Consider the following 22,204-nt stretch of genomic DNA (forward strand, 5'->3'; position numbering starts at 1 on the left):
ATTAGAGGATCCAGTTCTTTTGATTTTTCTTTCCTAGGCGCTGTTCCTTCTTATCAGGATAGTGTCCTGTGCTTTCGTGATATTTTCCAGCTGATTATCTTACACATTGTACTGAGCATATTGTACTTTTCTCATGCTGTCAGTAATAGACGGAGGAAGCCAAATGAATGGCATAATTTCTTTCCTATTCTAACATGACTTTTCCACCAGTTCAGACAATATAAAAAACTGATTTTTCATGGATTTTGTGTTTTTGCATCTTGTCAGAGACATTTTTTTTTCCAGGCAGAGTAACCCATGGTTACTGAGTTTCAATCAGTCAGAGGACTAATGTTCCTTCCCCTTCAATTTTCTATATAAAGGGGTCTGTCAAAGAAACCCCTCAAGCTCCTCCTAGAATCAACACAGATAGGAAAGGATTGAAGCAAATACACACACAGCCAAATAGCCAGTGTGTGTCTACAGAATGGCTCCACTTTCCAGGCTTCATTGGCATGTGCTGCTCATCTCCCTGGCAGCTCTAAGGGGACACTGCAGGTACATGCAGGTGAGGAGACCCCTGCACTCAAGACACTTAAAGGAGAACTTTAGGTGTTTCATTCTTCACAACTAGAATATTACTAAGGACGTGAAAGTGCCAAAGTGGGTGAAAAAATTAACAATAATGTGATTTTTTTAATTTTTACAGGTGAGAGATGGAGAAGAAGATGCTCTGGTGCTACTGAACACGGATATTAAGAGGGAGTTAGCTCAAGATCAGATGTATAGGAGGTCACTCAGTAAGTACTGTACATGTCACATGGATAGAATAAAATCCTGTAATCCTACTTTATTATAATAGTTTGAATACATATAGTATTATTGGGCTGTATGTATATATATATATTTATATACATATGTGTATATATATATATATATATATATATATATATATATATATATATATATATATATATATACACACACACACACACACATATATATATATATATATATGTACATACAGCTCCGGCAAAAATTGACGGACCACCACATCTAAACCCTGTCATGGGCAGCCCAATCTCCAGACCTGAACCCCATTGAAAACCTCTGGAATGTAATCAAGAGGATGATGCAAAGAACTGTTTACATTTTTGTGCCAGGTGCAGTGTGAAAGACTGGTGGAAAGCATGCCAAGACACATGAAAGCTGTGATTAAAAATCATGGTTATTCCACAAAATATTGATTTCTGAACTCTTCCTGAGTTAAAACATTAGTATTGTTGTTTCTAAATGATTATGAACTTGTTTTCTTTGCATTACTTGAGGTCTGAAAGCACTGGTTATTTTTTTCGAATTTTGACCATTTCTTCTTTTCAGAAATAAAAATGCAAAATGTGTTACTTGGAAATCCGGAGACATGTTGTCAGTAGTTTATAGAATAAATGAACAATTTACATTTTACTCAAAAATATACCTATAAAGAGAAAAATTAGACAAACTGAACATTTTGCAGTGGTCTCTTAATTTTTGCCAGATCTATACATATACACACACACTGTATCAGTAGATTATTGTATGTTTAGTAGATTATAACTTTGAAAGCATAATACATATGTTTCATTATATATATATATATATATATATATATATATATATATATATATTTCATTTATAACTTTGCAGCAAGCAAGTAAATATTTTCTGCAGATTTAAATTAGTTAATTCTATTTAATTCGATTTATTTATATTTTTTGGATATAATTATTATAATTAATTTAAAGTTAAAAATTACATTGCATTAGACATTTCCATTAAGTCTCTTTTTATGCATGTCATTCACTAGCGAATAACTAGCAGTTGCTGGCAATCTTTGTACTGTGCTGCGGGGTATGTTGGTGCTATGTGATCAGTGAAAAATGAATTCTATTTCTCATTTTTCATCAGGATGCATTGATATGCTCAGCATAGATGGACAGTTCACCTTCAAAGCAGACCAACCTCAGTTACACTGCGCTCTGTTCCTCATTGGAGACCCGGAGGAGTTTGTTACCATTGAATATAACTTTGTGAATATAGACTGCCTGGGAGGCGACATCCTAAAGGTAGAGTTACATTTTACCATGTCTGATATGTCTCCCATTTTATAAAGTGGAACTGAAAAATCACTAGTCTGGATTGTCTGTTTACTCTCAAGCTGCTGCAGAACTTCTTCATCTCCTAAGGATTAGTTAGCAGAGTTTGCATTAGGGTTCGCTCACACGAGCGTATAAAATAATCGGTCCCATTCTCATCCAGGAGGGTTGGATGATTTTTTTTTCACTTGTCACCCGTGTTGCTCATTTTTGTTTACTCAGCAGCCATTAATCTTTTAAAGAAACATTTGCAGTTTCCTATTCTACAGAATTGTGATGTATCCGTAAAAATCGTGTGCTATAATGATGGTCGTATGGCATGCGATTTTTTTCGCACCGTCCAATTTTGGAGTTAAAAGATGCAGAATACAACTGGGGAAAAAATACGCAGATCTGCACTGCCTCATTGAATAACATTGATCCGAGTGCAATCCTATTTTTTATCGGACTGCACTCCTCCGATTTATTCTCCAGTGTGAGCGAACCGTCACTGTGAAAGAGACGCTGTTCTTAAACTGTACTAAAGACAATGAAGTTGTAGCACATTTTGTTAAAACTTTTATTTAAATTACCTTTGAATCTGATTTACTCACATAATATATATTTATATATTATATTTATATATAATTTATATACATGTGAACTGCAGTATAACAGAATCAAGTTTTGATCTGCCTTTCACACTTTTCACATTACACTGCTAATGGTAAGTCAAAATATTAGTTATGTGGAATTAATAGATTTTTCTGATAAAAGATCTAGTATGAAGCCTTTTGCCATTTTCTGCGGCACTTTTACAGTTGGTCAATACGACTGCAGGGTCCATAGGGCTTCAACAGACCCAGAATGGCAAATATACTCCATCTACAATGCTCTGCAGACACATGTGGCATAATCCACTGTAATTCTAGTATTATATTCATGAATAAATGAGCTTTGGATGAGCAATCCAGTACAGGAAATTATAGGAGAGAAAGAAAGTGTGAATTTATAACATGTAATTACAAAATAAAATGAATATTCAGCCTGTACTATACAGAAAGCATTGTTGGTGCATCCTGAGCTGCAATCTTCTGGAATAGCTCTTTAATGTCCTGAAAATTGCTCTTCTAAATTATTAGGAGATGTGACTGTTATTTTTATTTTGTGTAATGGTTACTTATCTGTTATAGTTTTTTTTCTATGTTAGCGCACACAATCTGAAGTTTTCAGACGTGATCCTAGCGTTCATGGCTAATAAAGGATTGGGAAGAGGCTTTAGGGTGAAGATGAGTAAACGTTTAATCTCTAAAAAAGTTTAAAAAAAACATAACTAGGGGACAAAAAAACATAAATGTAAAGAAAAAAATGAGTGATTCTAAGTGCAGGGGTAATGTCCCCTCTAAGGCTTTGTAGTTAGTTTTCTTTAAGTTGCATAATGCAGAACTGTATCAAAGAAATATCCTCGTACAACACCCTAATATAAAGCAGCCAGGTATCCAGGGCCATGCTTCATAAGGGTAGATAGTATTAAACAGTATCCCGGTATAGTGCAGTGAAGGCTAATGCCAGCATCTATGGTGGTCTATGGCTGTAAAGTCATTAGTGTCAGCATCGCTGGCCAGTGAAGAGGTTAATGTCTGCTTACCAACTGGCTTACGTTAGTAAGAGGATTGATGTCAATATTCCTGCTTGTCTAAGGAAAGAGTTGATGTTCCTATACCTGGAGGTCTGGAAAAGTGATAGGGTAATTTCCTGGTTCCTTGGTTCCTATTGTTCTAGGTTAGTGAAGGGGTTAATGTGAGCCTCACTGTTGGTCCAGTATTGGTCTTGCAGTGTTCCCCAACTCCGGTCCTCAAGAGCCACCAACAGGTCATGTTTTCAGTATTTCCTTAGTATTGCCCAGGTGATAATTGCATCACCTGCACAGGCATTAATTCCATCACCTGGGCAATACTAAGGAAATCCTGAAAACATGACCTGTTGGTGGCTCTTGAGGACCAGAGTTTGGGAACCCTTGTCTAGGGCATTCAAATGGTTATTTTAGGATACCTAGTGGAGGGCAGTGAAAGGGTTAATGCTTGATACTGCGCTCCAGTGGGTTATACACCTCTAGGCTCTTGTAACATAGGACTGACCTCTGAGTCTTCAGCTTTATGTTATCTCCCTGTGGAGAGTGACATGCCTGATATGACAGTGTTATGAGACCTATAGGCCATGTAATGCTCTTTGCGAAATTAATTATGCAAATTGCCTCTAAAGAGGAAGAGGACTAGAGCTCAAGGTCCACCTATTGGAATTAAAAATCCTAAAAGTCAATATCAACCCTTTAACGAACTTTGTCACATGACATAGGTTAAAAGTTTGGCTTTTACCCTACATTGGTCTTTAGGATTAATACTTCCAATAGGTGGCACGAGAGTTCAAGTCCTCTTCCCTTCTGAAGGAGCAGTTTACACTGCAATGATCATAGAGCTCAGTGCCGGGAAATAATAGAGAGAACTGTGCAGCTGGAACTGTATGGTTGCACAGTTCCTCATATATGCTGACCCACTGCAGTCACCTAGTATGTTGTATGTGCATGCCATGGTCAGTGGATATGTTACTGAAGATATTGTAAATCCGCACCAACATGTTTTGCAAATATTCTGGAGTTTTCAGAGTTATGGTACCTTTAGACTAATATAGGCTTTACTCTACCTCTGCACACTTTATACAGATACCTATTCAGTTTTTTTATGATTCAGTATAAAGCCTACAAATTACTGTAGCATGCACACCTGGACCCTCTTTTAGAAAGACATAACATCTAATGTGGTAATGTGCAGAGCACTACGCAGCAGCACATGAAACATCTAACTCTGACGTGGTGTAAAGTCTAAGGGGCTTTACGTCCATACGCAAAGCTGCACATAGCATCCAGCTTAGTATTTCGATTATTTATTATACATTTCTTATATACTGTACCACTATCATATTCCGCAGCGCTTTACCGACATTACCGGCACTGTCCCCATTGGGGCTCACAATCTAGATTCCCTATCAGTATATCTCTGGAGTGTGGGAGGAAACCAAAGAACCCAGTGGCAAACACGGGGAGAACATGCAAACTCCTCGCAGATGTGCAAAGCAACAATGGTAACCAGTGAGCCACTGCGCTGCCCATATTTCTATTTCTTCTATTGATTTCATTTCTGAACTTAATGGTCCATATTTTTCACAAATTTAAAATCACATATTTCCTTTAGCACACCCTCGTGCAGTTTTCCCAACCATCGGCTCTAGGGCTCTGGGAATGTGGCTCCCCAATAGCTGCACACATTGTTGTCACTGCAGATCTTGGTGCTATGGTCAAAGCCATATCCCTGGCAGTAAACACCAGGACAAAACCATACCACTCAGTCATATCCTTAACATGCCCATTGTTATTTTGTTTTTGTGTGACCTTCCATTGGGTTCTTCTGCCATAAACAATTGACGCCTCTCTGAACCATAATACCTTCCATTAATGTACAAGGTGAAGATGTTCTTCTGGTGATACAACTATGTAATGGCTGGGGATTATAAAGCAGTTCAGTGGTAAATGGTGGATCTTTGGGATCTGGGGATTAGAATCTATGCAGGTGATGCATATTATTGTAAGACAGAAATGCTACCTGCTGTGCCACCATGATAAGTTTTATTATCTCAGCGGAGCATCCCTTTGAGGTGTGAGTTACGTATACAGGGTGGGCCATGTATATGGATACACCTAAATAAAATGGTAATGGCTGGTGATATCAACTTCCTGTTTGTGGCACATTAGTATATGCGAGGGGAAAACTTTTCAAGATGGGTGGTGACCATGGTGTCCATTTTGAAGTCAGCCATTTTGGATCCAAGTTTTTAAATGGCCCACCCAGGTGTGTATCCACATAAATTGCCCACCCTGTACAATCAGCTTGGAGTGTAATACGGTAGTTGGCTACCAGAGGAGGGGTATACTGACCTTCTGGAATATGTAGTTCCTCCGGAGCTGGATGGGCACACATTGCAGTAAGCTGAATATATTCTTGCCCCGGGTAAGGCAGGATATAAGTCCTCTCTGCCGAAAGAAGAATGATATAAATAGAATGGCATCAAAGAGAAAGGTTTAATATTTCATGGACATAAAAGATTTTCTGCATATGAAACAGGAAAGTAATACTTCATGATAAACATATATTACACATTCACACAATATCAGACATGGCTAGAAGTGCTTTTGCCCCCAATCTTGCATTATTTATAGCAGGTACGGTGTGTAGGTTTGGGGCCGTTGAGTGTCCTCAGGCTCCAGGGCCCATGTGCAAGGTCTGCCTCTCCTAGACTAATACCGATTTCTGCTATGTGCCCATGTTCTAATCTGTCCTGAAATAGAGCAGAAGCTGGAAAGATTCATGTATAGGTTTGTAGGAAAAGATTTTTTACAATGTTGAATTTGCCTTTGAGGCAGTTACTTCAGGTCAGGAGACCCGGAGTCAGGCCTCGTACCGAGAACATTGCAATCCCTGCTTATTCTGGGTTAAGCAGTCAAGGGGGTGGTCCTTGATCAATGATTGACAGTCTTCCATGTATAAGTCACTGATTAGGACCTCCCAACAGACTCCTAAACCAAGAATAAGCAAAGATTTCAATGTTTAAAATACAACTTATTTTACATCTTTTACCACAAAATTTTATATTATTATTATTTATTATAGTGACATTTATTCCATGGTGCTTTACATGTGAGAGGGGTAGACTGTACATAATAAAAACAAGTAGAGTAATCTTAAACAATACAAGTCATGCCTGGTCCAGGAGGAGAGAGGACCCTGCCCGCGAGGGTTCACAGTCAACAGATCAATCTGTTCATCTTCATTGTGTGGTAAAAATGACCTGGTAATGTAGGGTTGTTTTTGTTTGTAGCTGATGTTTTCAGTTGTACCAGGTTATGGTACAGTACAATCACTGATTATTGCATTTATTTAAAAATATTTAGAATTGAGAGTCCTCAGTGGTTGATAACCTTTTTAATGGCTAGCTGAAAAGATGGTCACAAATTGCAAGCTTTCAAGACTACTCAGGTCCCTTCATCAGGCATAGACTATGCCTGATGAAGGCACCTGAGTAGTCTCGAAAGCTTGCAATTTGTTACCATCTTTTCAGTTAGCTATTAAAAGGTATCAACCACTGAGTACTCTCAATTCTAAATATTTTTCTATCCACTGGTTAACATGGTACCAAGATATATATCTTTCCTGTATGCATTTATTTAGTAAGTGGTGTTGATCATAAAACCACAATTTTGCTGTTTTATTTTTTATTTTTTTATCGGTGTTTGCCATACAAGTAAATTAACTTTATATTTTGATAGACTGGACCTCTACTGATGCAGCTATACAAAATATGTTTTTTTTTTAGTTTTTTCTTTATTTTTAATGGGAAAAGAGGGGAGTAATTCGATTGTTTTATAAAAGGTTTTTATTTCCATTTTTTAAGTTTTTCTTAAATGCTGTTACATTACTTTTAATCCCCTTAACCTGCAATCGTTTGATCACTGATCATTTAATCTATTTACTGTGATACTGCTGTATCGCAGCATATAAAGAAAATGACATATTCCTATGAGTGGACCTCAAAGAGAGAGTAAGAAAGCAGCTATGGGGGTCTTGTGCATGCCCCCGGCTGCTGTGACAGCCCATTTGGACCAACAATGAACATGAAAATTGCTTGTTATTCATTTTGTTAATATAATCCATACATTACTTTTGTATTCACATATAAGTTCTTAAAGAATTTATCTAGCGCTTTCTGGTGTCACTTATCTCCGCATCATAAGTGAGCGGTGCCAACGACAAAACCCACAAATAGTGAGAAATGTGCATTATAACTGGCTGATCCTGCAAGCAGCTCGACAGGTGTGTGGGACTATGTTATTGCGACTCTCAATTCCAATGTGGACATGTTTGTTGTGCCAGAAACCCTCTTTAAAAGGAATCTCTCAATAAGATCAACCTTGCCCAAACCGCATACATGGACATGCAGATCTTTAAAATGTAAATAAGTCAAGACATTTATATTTTCACTCTGTTACCGCCATCCCGAGAAATCAGTGTTTTAATTTGTCTGCCAATTATGCTCTAAGTGCTCTGAGCATGACAGCTTCTGCCTGCCAAGCTTATTTCCCTGCCAAGCATCAGCCACATTCACTTGACTGATTTGTCTGTGTGAATTCAGGTGCCAGGCAAGGAAATCAGACAATGAGCTATCAAAGCATCTGAAGAGGTGATGGGCGGGGAAACAACCTTGGCAGCAAAGACTAGATACGTGCACTGCCATGCCCAGAGCACTTAACGTGTCGTATAAATGTGAATTAAAATGTAACTTTCTCTGGAATGTAGCAACAGATAGAAGATACAAAGGTGTCGATGGATTTACATGTCAAAGACCTACATGTCCATTAGTGATTAGCGAATATACTCGTTACTCGAGATTTCTCGAGCACGCTCGGGGGTCCTCTGAGTATTTTTTTAGTGCTCGGAAAATTAGTTTTTATTGCCGCAGCTGAATGATTTACATCTGTTAGCCAGCATGAGTACATGTGGGGGTTGCCTGGTTGCTAGTGAATCCCGACATGTACTTACGCTGGCTAACAGATGTAAAACATTCAGCTGCCTCAATAAAAACTAAATTTCCGAGCACTAAAAAATACTCGGAGGACACCCGAGCGTGCTCGAGAAATCTCGAGTAACGAGTATATTCGCTCATCACTTATGTCCATATATGTGGTTTGATCTTATTTACAGATTCTCTTTAAAGGGAACCTCTCAGCTGCCCTAACCCTCCAAAATTGCCACCATGCCTTTTTTTAACTGTACATCTACTTTCTTACAAGCCCCTTTTTTGAAAATGATTGATTGTTGATTTTATATGCTAATCAATAGGTGACTAGTCATGGAAGGATTTTTTTCCAAATACTAATCCCCCCACTGAACATGCTATCACACTCCTGTAGACATAAGGGACTTGATTTGCGAGAGTGATGTCACTGCCGACGCTCCCCAGTGTCATAGGTGCACTGCGCTTGCCCTGGTAGGCAGTAATGACACTGGATTCAGTTAGCTGCTGAGATTTTACAGCCCCCAAATACCACCAATAAATCACGAGGGCTACGGCAGCTGACAGGCTCCCTTTATTATTACAGCTATGTGTGGTTTAAATCAGACTTGTGCAAGGTTTTCTTTCAATTTGGTCATAGATTAATTTTGCTGCCCTGGTGTTGTGTCAAGTGGTTTGTTGGACCCTTGACACCTAGCATCTGGATTACGTGCCTTACCTTCACCCCTAGCTACACTCCTGGTTTAACCCTATACTGGAAGGAGATAAATTGCTGATCCTTTGCAGGAAATCAAAATTTATCCTGAAATTTTGTCTTGTGATGACCGACATTTTTTTTCTGATCTGAAATCTTAGGTTTTTGATGGCTGGATAATTAAAGGAGAGAAGTTTCCAAGTTCTTTCGATCATCCCCTCTCCACTAGTGAACGGTACATTGACATTTGTGAAGATGGTAATATGCAAAGTATCACACGGTCGTCTCAAAACGTAGCAATGATATTCTTCAGGGTTCACAAACCGGGCAACGGCTTCACACTGACCGTCCGCAAGACACCTAATCTCTTCCGTAAGTTGGATCCTTTTCTAACAGCAATAATTTATCGGAGCTAAGGAAATCATACATCTCTGCGATGGAACGAAATAATGAAATGACTCCTAGGGCAATCGGATAAATGTCCAGACAGAAATTGCTATTGATTTTTCAGACAGTGGGCAATGCATAGCTTCAAATAAAATATATTGTAAAATATACGGCGTACTGTTGGACGACTTAATGGATTTTATAATGCAGGATAAACAATCTTTATTGGTTGTCATTATTTAGTTTTTGACAAAGCAATAGTGGTTTGAAAAAAGAAAGATAGACATGAAGAACTACCGCAATAATACCTTACATACATTGTCATACATTAGCTAAATGATATATGAATTTAAGGTTTATATCAGATGAAACAGAATAAGATATCTTTCTGGACAATCAGTGATCCTCAAAGTGGATGTAAAAGTTTTGTAATGGCTAAAACCAGATGTTGATGCATATTTTTTTTTTAACCTGTTTTTTATTTTCTGATTGTAATTTTTTTTTTTTAATTCTGTGTTTTGTACATGATTATGGGGCAACCCATCTTGCCTAAACTGCTGTTAGTACAATTTACACATACAGTACACTTTACAGAAGCCGCATGGACTTTAGAAGCAATAGACGGGAGAGGTTCCTTGACTTCTACATAAGAGCTTTAAAAGCATGTTCTGTTATCTCCATAGAGATCATTGTGCAAGAAGGGGAAGGAAGTGTGCTGTGCCGTCCAATATTGTGCATGGCGAATGCTGTGCTATTTATATATAGGTGTTGTACTTCATTGTAATCCTATCTGTGATGGTAATTAATGAGATGTCCTGAAAGGTTATTGGTACCAAACGGGAAGAAGCAGACTAAAATTGGGAATGAAAGGTCTCGTGGCCTGAGTGAAAATTTCAGGATTTTTTTTATTATTATAGATGGCAAAATTAAAAACAATAATGATAAAAAATAGGTAAAAAGTCTTTTTCTAAGTAATTTTCTGACCACACATTCCCTTTTAAGGCTATGGATTTTAATGTATGCTAATGATTACTTTTAGTTAATAAAATAGCAGTAAGTTTCGGTCTGCAATTTTTATATTTTTAATTTTGAGAAACACTAAAATGCCATTTGCAGCCTGATCCAAGTGTAAGAGTTTTCTTTTGTTGGAGTGTCTGTTAGGGTTGGCGGATTGCGCTAAATAAAATAAACAATGAAGCGCAATCGCAACCTGGGGTCCACCGTGCAGAGATGGTAAACTGCTGCTAGTGTACAATGGCGGAACACATGGCCAGCGATTACCTGAACACACTGGGTAAAACGCCGCTCAGTGTGAACAGGACGCTGAGTTCCAAACTCTGTTACTCCACAGGAAGGAACAGTGCAACAAGTACTCAGTGCTCTGTCCTGTTAATTGGCACAGGCCAAAGCACGTGAACTGAACTCGCACACAGAAACTAAGCAGATGCTCTGCAACTGAGCTGTGTCACTCGCACACAGAAACTAAACAGATGCTCTGCTACTAAGCTGCGTCACTTGTACACAGAAACGAAACTGATGCTCTAAAACAGGTGTATCACTCGCACACAGAAACAAAACCAATGCTCTGCAACTGAGCTGTGTCACTCGTACACAGAAACGAAACAGTTGCTCAGAGCAAAATACCCTGACTATGGTTGAGCTTGCTCTGAAACTCTACTGTGCTAACCACACACAAGTAGATAACAGATGCTAAGCCAAGCGACTAATTGCCCCCACTGATGCTAGCTGCCTGCCTACTTGTAAAGTCCCAAAGCTAGACAGTCACAGGACACTTGCAGACAGAGTGGTTGGGTCTTCACTCACATAGCTATGATACTAGTGCACCGGCGTGCGCCTCTGAGAGTCTTTTAAACATTAGGCTCACACCGAGCTGACCATGACATCGCCCGCAGGCCAATCCGGAACTGCCACATCACGGACATGCTCAGTAAGGTGATTTCTGGACTTAGGCTCCAGAGCACAAGACTGCACCTGTGCAACACTGGTTACTATAGGTTTGGATGGAGAGCCAGCAGTAACCAAGCACATACCAGGAGCCTGAGTAAGATGCTGAGAATGATGTCTATGCTGAGCAGCAATCTGAGCGGCTGGACCTCAATGGAAGACCACAGAGGCAAATAAGGCTTGGGATCTATCCTGTGTAGTGGGAGAATCCCAACGCCTAACAGTGTCTCCTCCAATGTTGGCTGGATGTGAGTTGAGTGTGTATTAAGGGTGCTGAAGCTTTCAGTATCTAATCTATCATCAAAACCAATTTCCTATTCATGTGTTTTTCGTTTTTTATTGATTGTTTTCTCTGCCCTCCATGAGATACTTTCTTCCCTCTCCATACTGTGGAGATCTTTATCCATCCCCCTTTCTCTTGGTTCCTCTGACACTGAGAGCCGGAGCTCTGATGGATTTTTAACATTTGTGACACTGCTGACATCCTGCAGCAGCAAAATTGTAAATTATTTTTAATGAAAACTATTTAGAAACTGATTTGACTTTACCAAAAACTATTTAAAATTCTGTAGTTCAGTGTAAAGGTGTACAACAGTGGACTTTCAAGAATAATAGTCAACAAAGTATACTGCATCTATAGTGGCTGCAACATGGCTGTTAAATAGGGCCTAATCATTGTAAGTTCAGAAACTTTTTAATATGTTAAAAATAATTATTCATCAGCTCAAAGATCTGTTTACTTTTAAGCAAATATTTAAGCAAATACGTCACTAATATGTAGGATGCTAGCAGGTGCATAGGATGCAGTAACACACAGGAGGTAGAGCAAGGGTTAACAGGTACTTTATGTAAAACAATGGTAGGTCAAGCGGGGGGGTACTATTATAAAGGTTAGGCTACGTTCACATTTGCGTTGTGCGCCGCAGCATCGGCGACGCAACGCACAACGCAAACAAAAACGCAGCAAAACGCATGCAAAACGCTGCGTTTTGCGCCGCATGCGTCCTTTTTTTGGTTGATTTTGGACGCAGCAAAAATGCAACTTGCTGCGTCCTCTGCGCCCGGACGCGTGCGCCGCAGTGACGCATGCGTCGCAAAACGCAAGTGCAACGCATGTCCATGCGCCCCCATGTTAAATATAGGGGCGCATGACGCTGCGGCGCCTGACGCTGCGGCGCAGACCGCAAATGTGAACGTAGACGGACAACAGTTTAACTTATCAGTCTTTGGGCCTTGGTGGAAGGTGGCTGGAAGATCCCTCGGTGGCGCCGCAGGCGACGCGAGATGTCTCCGATCCTGTCCCGCAGAAAGGCGATGCACTGTCTCCTTGCGGTGGTGAATCCTCTGGGTCCTTCGGCATGTGGTCTCCTGGTACGGGCACGAGATGTTGTTGAGGTGTAGGTCCGCGGCACAGCGGACAAAGCAAACAGTTCAGCAGACAAGGCCGCAGAAGAAGTACACAGTCCTGCGGTCACGGCCACAGGAGCAGGCCGGTTCTCAGTGGGCACCGCAGAGATATGACTGAGCGGTGTCTCCGTGGTGGTTAGTGGAACGATGCTATGCAGTACATACTGGTCACTGTACGGTGCGGAGGTCTCTCTGGGCTGTGTGTCGGCAGTCAAGATGGTTTCGCTAACCGGGTATGATGGCACGGATAGCTGGCGTGGGTAAGTCGAGAGGGAGTCAACCGTCCCTGTGCTCTCATGAACCCGTCGCCCACCAGTCAGGTGTCCTGGCCTGCTCCGGTCAGAAATCTCTTCCCCCCGGAATAACGGTGACAGTCTCGACATTTCCGGCTCAAACACACAGGAGGGACGTCAGCCTGGTCCACCTCCCTACAGATACATTGTCAATATTGATCAGGACAGAAGAGAGTTTGGTGCATTGCCTAGACTGGATGCAAGAATATTAAATCATTGTATTACATCTGTTTCTTAGGTCAGATTTGTTAGAGACTGGTTTGCCAGTGAACCAACCATCGGGTTTGATTTGAGGTCAATAATAGGGCAGCAAAATGCGAACTAAAAGAAGAGGTGATCATAAAAATGCTTTAATTCTCCAAAGGATTGAATGAGAGGGGTAAAACTGGTCCAGGCGTATGGGTGCTGCTCTACAATTACACCTAAATCAATTTGCAAACTGCAACCAAATTTAATAAAAAATTCATTTGGCACTCTGGCTTTGTGTTTCTTGGCTTAACAAAGGCACCTGGTAAAGAGGTTTCACCCTCTTGGACAATATCTTCTTTTTAGGATGGTCACCCTTGGTAAACAGATCAGGGGTTGAATGGCACTCATGGATTTGTTGGCCTCTCCAGGCAGTGATATTACTTATAGCTAAATAATAGGTTGTATTTCTGTACTGATCCCTGCTGACCAGTCAATTCACCTAGCCCGTCGCTCGTACTCTGCCAATTGTTCCACTTGCTACCATCTGCCAACCAAAGGCCCATTTGCCTAAATCGTAGCCACGATTACGGGTGCAGTGTGCTTTGGAAACGTGTTTGTGGTGTATCTCTACACCATGTTTTGATTAACTTTATGGCTATCTGATGATTTTATAAAGATGTTTTTGATCTGGAGTGCTGGCTACCATCTGGAGTTAAATGGAAGGTCAACTCACCTGAACAATAAAGAAGTCCAATTGCACGGAGACATGTTGTACTGTAAGATCCAAGAAGAAGCAAAAATCCAGAAAGAGGATCCTTAAAAACCCACTGTTCTTAAAACATGTTAAAATTCATGTAAAACAAATCAATCCAACTCCATATGAAAAGCAGACACAGTCTGTTGTCTTTGTTATTAGTAAAGGATGTGAATACTTTTCTTCCCAATGATGACAAAAGTATTCTAGGAGTGATACCTTTATTGGCTTAGAAGGCATCACACGTCCCACCCCCCTGAACCTACTGTAATATTCTCTAAATGTTGTGCTTTTTTCTTATTAATCTATTTGTAATCTGCCTGAAGAAGGAGCCACTGTGCTCTGAAAGCTTGCAAACATATTATTTTCTGGTTAGCCAATAAAGGTATCACTCCTAGAATACTTTTGTCATCATTGGGAAGAAAAGTATTCACATCGATTTTTCTGGCTAACACGGTACCACGATACAATTTGTTATTGTACACCCTTATTAGTAAAGGCAATGACTAAAGTTGGTGTCTGACACGCATCTGCTTTTCCTATTATGTTGGATGGATTTTTTTTGCATAAATTTTAACATTGTCTCATAAAAGTCAGTATTTAAGGATCCTCTTGCTGGATTTTTGCTTCTCCTCAGATCTTACTGGTTATCTCTCTTTTCATTTGGACTCCTAATGTAAATACTAACATGATTTCCAGTAATCCATGAAATATTCAATGTAACATATTTCTTATTTTATTGCTTTTTCCTACAGCCTGCAATGTAATTTCACAGTCACCCAGTGGAAAATTTACTATGATTATTCCCCACCAACATAGAAACTGCAGTTTTTCTATAATATACCCAGTTGTGATCAAAATATCCGACCTAACACTTGGCCACTTCAATGAGCTACAGTTAAAGGTATGCTGGATATTGTGTGTCTCTGATGATAGTGCAAACATGTAATTTCCACCCACTTATCCATTGTATATCCTTCAGTCACCCCCAACACTAACAAGCCCCAAAAATATTGCAGTCTTGAGTTATTAAACCTTTCCTCTGTGTATAAACCTTTTCAGTACCGCTCACTGAGAGGCAACTCTGCCATCACATGTTTCACATGTTCCATTCCCATGTGTCTCCTTTCATTTCCTCCATCTTGAACTCCATCGATTAATTATTTTAAGATCATCTAGTTGACATCTGGGGTGGATACATAATCCTGATGATTTCCCTCGCACATGCAAGCAATAAACCTTACAAATACCTTGTATGAATCTGTGAGACCCAAATCTCATAATTGGTGGGTCACTGGGAAAGAGGATAACAAAAGAATAATCAAGATTGTGCAGAATCAGGTGCATAAATTTAGTCCCTTTTTTCCCCATTATTGAAAAGGATTATTCGAGTCTGATAAGGGTTAACTGTTTAGGACAGGCCCCTTGTTTGACCAAGTTCCAAGTGATGACAACCCTACTGTTTGATGTGATGATAGATGTTTGGGAGCAACATATTTACCATGTTGTGCTCGGCTGTTTCCCATCTTCTCTACAGAAACCACCACCAAAAGGATGTGGAGGAGCTGGAGATTTTGTGGAGCTGTTAGGAGGCGCTGGGTTAGATCCATCCAATATGTTTCCCTTGGCTGACCTCTGTCACTCATTTCATGGCTCAGGTAAGAGATCATTTGCACAATATTTTAGAAATGCTTTATATTAGTACTTTATGTTTTAGGACCTTTTTTAAATGTTATATTTGTTTAAGGTGATTTTCCAAAATATTTTAGGCGGTAAATTTGATAATCTGTCCAAGTGTGTTGCTGAACAGAGATATCCATTACATCTATATTAAAGTATGTACTAACCAAGGGCAAGTTTCCCAATGAGAAAGTAGGGATTGTAATTACCTTATGGTATTACTTAGTCAAACTATAGCGATGCCCTAGTTGAATCCTCCATGTATTCTTAGCCCTGTAATCCAATATCATGGCAAAAATAAGTTTGGCTTAATGGCACACCCCATTGTATTTAGCACTAGGGCACCCTTGAGTACCCTGATGCCTTATAGGACCCAACAGCAGAAAAGAATGCTCTCACTTTCGTATAAATATATTCATCCTACATTCTACATATGTCATTAAAGGGCATCCCACCACATACTAGGACTTTCTCCTTTACTGATCACTTTCACAACATACTACTGGGACCCCTACTTCTAGCCCTAATATATTAGGGCTTCTTATTATTTCTCACCTTAATTCATAACATATGAATTGGAGCTTAAAAGGCAAAGGAACAAGTGCGCTTTAATAGTGCATTACTCTCTGTTATAGCGACGGATCATCAAATCCAATCCAATGAGTAAGTAATAAAATGGCTGTCTCATTATGTGTGTTCCAGAGCCTTTTACCTTCCCGTTTGCCTGGAAGGGGGTGGTGTGCACCTGATCATTGACAGTTCGAACCAGCGGCATGGCAGCACCCCTGGTTCACACTTTGCCATCTCTGATTTTGCAGGAAGAAGCAGTTTTGCCTCTGCAGTGTTGGAGGAACGCATGATCACAGAATCTGGCAAAATCCAGCAATCTGGGCCAGCTTCATTGCAGTGTTAGCAAGGTGTACAGCAAAGTGTTAGGGTGGACATATCATTGGTGCACCATCTGCAGCTATGCAGGGGGCTCAAGAGGTAAGGGGGCACTTTCACCTTCAGATCAACAAGCAGGTCCTACTACGACACAAAGATGGGCCCTCTTGCACAGAGGCCCTCTTCCGTTTGTATCCACCACTGCAAAGAGCTCTAAATGATCATAATATGTAAACTATAAAATAGGTGTAAGCTATAAAATTAGAAATCCCTCCTTTCTTGAGAATGAAGATTTTTAATGAAAGGTAAATTGCAAAATGCTATGTACATTCCACACAGATAAGGGGAAAAGGGAGTAATCAAGACTTACTATAGAGAGAAGCTGCACCTACACCCAACTGGTCCCTGTACAGACTAGTCAATCCCTTGCCACACAACTAAAACCACCACTTGGACTTGACTCCTTAAAAGGCTGTCTATGGGTTTCTCATGCCTCCTGAGGAACCAGAGGGAAGGCTGTAACACACTGCTAACATGGGGAGAGGAAGGTATGCAGGTGGACACAAAGACCCAGGGTGAGAAACTTAAAGCACATTTAGAAAAGATGAGAGAGGGAATAGTAAGGAGTTCAAAAACATAAATGCAGCTAGAATAACCTCCCAGAAATCTAAAAGCAATAAAAGGAAAAAGGATGCTGGGAAGGTAGACAAACAGACACACGGCAAGAATAGAAGCAGTGTAAGTCCAGTGGTAAGTGCCTTGGCTACAGAGCTGGAACTCCTTAGCATAAAACTACCATAGCCAGCAAGGAAATACTGAGAAGGGATAATATAGAAAGCCCCACCCAGTACGTGATAGCCAGGGCAAACCAAAATGGGAAAATGGAAACATCTGGAACCGGGCAAACCAAGACGGAAGAATAAAGCCAATAGGAACAATCAGCATCTGGACAGGGAAGCAAAAGAGCAATAGCACAGAGGACAGAAAAATTGACTACAAAGCAACACGTCACTGCATCAAATACTAAACCGAGCCATAACACAAAAGTTCTTGTTTTGTAATGACTTCACAACCCATTTTAGAGGATGAGCCGGCCCATTAAAAATCAATATGGTTCTATTGCTAACTTCTATTTCTTATATCTGCAGCACAAATGAAGATTGGCTGTGACAACAGTGTTTTACGGATGGTGTCAAGCGGTAAATTTATTAACAGAGTAACATTCGAGTATAGTCAGCTTGACAGGCAACTGGAAAGGCAGCAAGGCAATAGTGTGGAAGACGTCTGCTCACCACTTGATTGATCCACTGGCTTTTTTAAGTGAGAGAATTATTTTGCAATAAAGGAATTAATCAACGGTTCATTTCTAAGGCTACGTTCACATTTGCGGTCAGCGCCGCAGCGTCGGGCGCCGCAGCGGCGCCGCATGCGTCATGCGCCCCTATATTTAACATGGGGGCGCATGGACATGCGTTGTGCTGCGTTTTGCGCCGCATGGCCGCAAGCGTTGGACGCAAGAAACGCTTCAAGTTGCATTTTCTTTGCGTCCAACTTTCGGCCAAAAAGGACGCATGCGGCGCAAAACGCAGCGTTTTAGCGTGCGTTTTGCCGCGTTTTTGTTTGCGTTGTGCGCTGCGGCGCCGACGCTGCGGCGCACAACGCAAATGTGAACGTAGCCTTATATATTATTTCACTTTCTGTGTTTCCAAACCAGGGTACAAATATAATGCGTGCAATTGTATAGATTATTTTTATAAAATGATCCTCCCTTCTGTATCCTAAAAGGGAGCCTGTTAGGTTCCCAGATTGTGCCTAACTGTTACCGGTAGTGGAACGGGTACAGATTTCTTTAGTGTGATCATGTCTTTTATGTAACTGGCTAATGTTTGAAGAATCAACTTTTATCCTGCAGCCCTGCACATGCTAATGAAGCAAGACTAGTCAGGTGGGCGTCTCTTTCCCAGGACTAGTCCTGCCTCAGAATTTCTGCCTGCACAGTTCTGCTGTCATAACCAGTATTGTATGCAGGCTGTCAATCACAGAGCGACAGGACATGCAGGACTAATTTGGCTTCACTAGCATACATCATGCTGTAGATTAACTGTAATGTTTGGTGAATCACTATCACTTACATAAAAGGCATGATCAGATCAAAGAAATTTGCCCCCATACCGCTATAGTAGCATTTGGGGACAGCCAGCCAAGGCGCCTGACAGTTTCCCTTTCCAGGAAGAATCCCATTAGGTTATAATTGCTTTATGTATACAATGACCCTGAACTCTGAAGTGAAGGGACTGTCACAAAAGAACTTCATGAAGTCAAGTATACTGTGTGGACCACTCTCAAAGGCGGAGTGAAATAATTAAGATTCTTTAATAGAAGAAGGCACTGTAAAAAATATACCGTAGCAAGGGTGTGTCTATATATTCAGGTCCACCATGTCTACAGCCACAATTACCAAGCCAGGAGTAAATTGATTTACCTGTCAACATTTATCTTAAAAATCTTTAAAATCTGGCAAATCCTTTCCATAATGAGAATCTGTTGCCAAGTTTTTGCTACCTGCTCTGACAGCAGCATGGTGTAGGGGTTGAGACCCTGATTCCAGTGATGTGTCACTTGCTGGTCTGCATACTGTCATTTTGATAAAATCACAGTTTTCTCTGCTGCAGTTCTCTAAATGCTGAGCTCTGAATAACCCCGCCCACACTAGTGATTGGCAGCTGTCTGTGTACACTGTGCATAGGCTGAAAGCTGATGATCAGTGCAGGTGGCAGGGTTTCACAAAGCAATTGACTATGAGGCACGAGATATATAGTCCTGTAGTGATAATTTCCTGCTGCTAAAACACTGATTTTATTGAAACAACAGCACACTGCCTAGTGAGTGACACATCACTGAAATCAGGGTCTCAGCCCCTACATCCTGCTGTTCTCATATTACATAGCAAAAACCTGCTGACAGATTTCCTTCAAAGCATCCTAGTAGTCGCCAAATTAGCAAAACTTAAATTGGAAAAAAAAATACTCATCATCTATAATGAAAAATGACTTCAAACTATTATCTTCTTTCAGTTGAAATTTATTTATAAAAACCTTCAGCAAGATCATGAATCGTTAATGATAAAACTGTTCTGATTGATCTAACTGTACTTAATCTTGATGTCTATAAAAAATTCAACTGTCCAACAGAAAAGCCAGAGATGGAAATTCTATGTATTCTGTTGATAAAATCCTTTATCAATGTAAAATATGTTACGTTAATAAATGATAGTATAGATAATAAGTTATTTATTTGCAATTATGTTTGTAATAAAAATAATTCAAACATTAATAAATATACACAGAAATGTAGCATCTAAGTGGGTTCATTTCTCTGATTTCTGCCGACTTGCACATTTTCTGAAAAAAAAAACTGCACAGAAAGAAAAATCTACAATTGCTAAAAGGATTCTCTACTTTTTAAAAACCTATTTTATCCCAAAAATGGCCTACATATCTGATATCAGATCACAGGATGTTCTACTCGTACCCGCAGTGATCAGCTGTAATTTATGGGGGAATTCCCTAGTCCGCCACCAAAATCAATAGGCAAACCAGGTATTAAATGCACGTACTGGGACCCCTAACCCCATTCACACAGGAAGAGCTGCAAGACAGTGCCACCATTCTTCTCCAGGTTTGTACCTCCACAATTAGTTTTTTAGTTTTACCATTTTTAGGGAAGAGCCTATCTGATGGCATCTTGCACCTGAAATTTAATACTATGTTAAAGATACTGGTTTTCTTCACTATAGTAACCCATGGCATATAATTAGAGAATATTTCATCACTTATAAATCCATAGGGGTACATCTATCCGGACCCTCCCCAATCACTAGTACAAAGTGCTGTTGCTCATTCATCGTGTTTCGCAGCAAACCAACAGCCAAGGCTACCAGTCATTGCCCCATTTACTTGAAAAGAGAGCTTGATGTGCAGAAGACCTTTGCGCCTTTGTTCTTGTGATCAGAGGGGATTCTAGATATTGTAATTAGTGATGAGCGAATATACTCGTTACTCGAGATTTCCCAAGCACGCTCGAGTGTCCTCCAAGTATTTTTTAGTGCTCGGAGATTTCATTTTTCTTGCCGCAGCTGCATGATATACATCTGTTAGCCAGCTTGATTACATTGTGGGGATTCCCTAGCAACCAGGCAACCCCCACATGTACTTATGCTGGCTAACAGATGTAAATCATTCAGCTTCGGCAAGAAAAACGAAATCTCCGAGCACTAAAAAATACTCAGAGGACCCCCCGAGCGTGCTCGAGAAATCTCGAGTAACGAGTACAGTATATTCGCTCATCACTAATTGTAATCACTCATCAAAATGTTATGATCTACTGATATAGAATCATAGAATGTTAGATTTGGAATGGCCTCAAGGGTCATCGTGTCCAACCCCTTGCTCAGTGCAGGACTCACTAAACCATCTCAGACATATGTCAGTCAAGCCTCTGTTGAAGGCTTCCATTGAAGGAGAACTCACCACCTCTCGTGGCAGCTTGTTCCACTCATTGATATTGTTTTTTCGGATATCTAATCTGCATCTTCTCCCTTTCAGTTTCATTCCATATGGGAGATGTGATATGCCATAATGTTTTGTTATTGGAATATCTCTTTATAAGCTAGTGCAAGGGTCAAAATTATCTGACTGTTTATGGAGCGCCCCCAGACGCAGGGCAGCGGGGTACTTGTTACCGGGCCTCTCAGTCTCAGTCCTGGGGTTGTCACGGTGGCTAGACCCGGTCCGTGACCCTGCTAAGGGGCGTCCAATGAAAGGTGTGATGGTGGTGCGTGATGCAAGTCGCAATGAATAACGAGGACGCAGGGTTGCAGTCTCTTTACCTCTTTACTGAAGGCTTCAGGATCCGCAATCCAGAATACTGCTAACAGGGCTGGCTGAGACCGGCCGGTCCGAAGGCACATCCAGAGTTCCCTTTGCAGGTGGAAATCAGTGCCTACCTTCTAGCGCCTGGGTGTTGTAGTACCTCCCTGCTGAGCACCACGGGATAGTCCTCACAACTGTTGTGTCTGTTTCTGATGTTCTTTCTCACAACTTGTATCTGTTCTGATGTTTTTCTCCGTCCCCCAGATTATATGGCTAGGACGCACCCGTATGACGGGTAGGCCTGGAGTTCTTCCGGGACCCTAGCGTCGCCCCTCTCCCACAATTGCCCCCTATAATAATAATAA

General features: G+C 40.5%; 1 protein-coding gene across 1 annotated transcript; it reads left to right on the forward strand.

The window, feature by feature from the left end:
- The first annotated feature begins 391 nt into the window (after positions 1-391).
- Positions 392-20,321, forward strand: CRHBP (corticotropin releasing hormone binding protein). The gene is made up of 8 exons (XM_077280753.1): positions 392-547; positions 689-779; positions 1,927-2,084; positions 9,570-9,780; positions 15,159-15,307; positions 15,941-16,061; positions 18,117-18,339; positions 18,645-20,321. The coding sequence occupies exons 1-7, from the start codon at positions 467-469 to the stop codon at positions 18,269-18,271; spliced, it is 966 nt and encodes a 321-aa protein (XP_077136868.1). The 5' UTR covers positions 392-466; the 3' UTR covers positions 18,272-18,339; positions 18,645-20,321.
- The last annotated feature ends 1,883 nt before the right edge of the window (positions 20,322-22,204 follow it).

Source organism: Ranitomeya variabilis, chromosome 1 (assembly GCF_051348905.1).
Source record: "Ranitomeya variabilis isolate aRanVar5 chromosome 1, aRanVar5.hap1, whole genome shotgun sequence".
NCBI classification, from domain to species: domain Eukaryota; kingdom Metazoa; phylum Chordata; class Amphibia; order Anura; family Dendrobatidae; genus Ranitomeya; species Ranitomeya variabilis.

What these genes read in the sequence shown, in the direction of transcription:
- CRHBP (XM_077280753.1), top strand. Translation starts at nt 467, where the DNA reads ATGGCTCCACTTTCCAGGCTTCATTGGCATGTGCTGCTCATCTCCCTG. An exon ending in GACACTGCAGGTACATGCAG is followed by an intron (nt 548 to 688) that starts GTGAGGAGACCC and finishes TAATTTTTACAG; the next exon opens with GTGAGAGATGGAGAAGAAGA. An exon ending in TCACTCATTTCATGGCTCAG is followed by an intron (nt 16,062 to 18,116) that starts GTAAGAGATCAT and finishes TTATATCTGCAG; the next exon opens with CACAAATGAAGATTGGCTGT.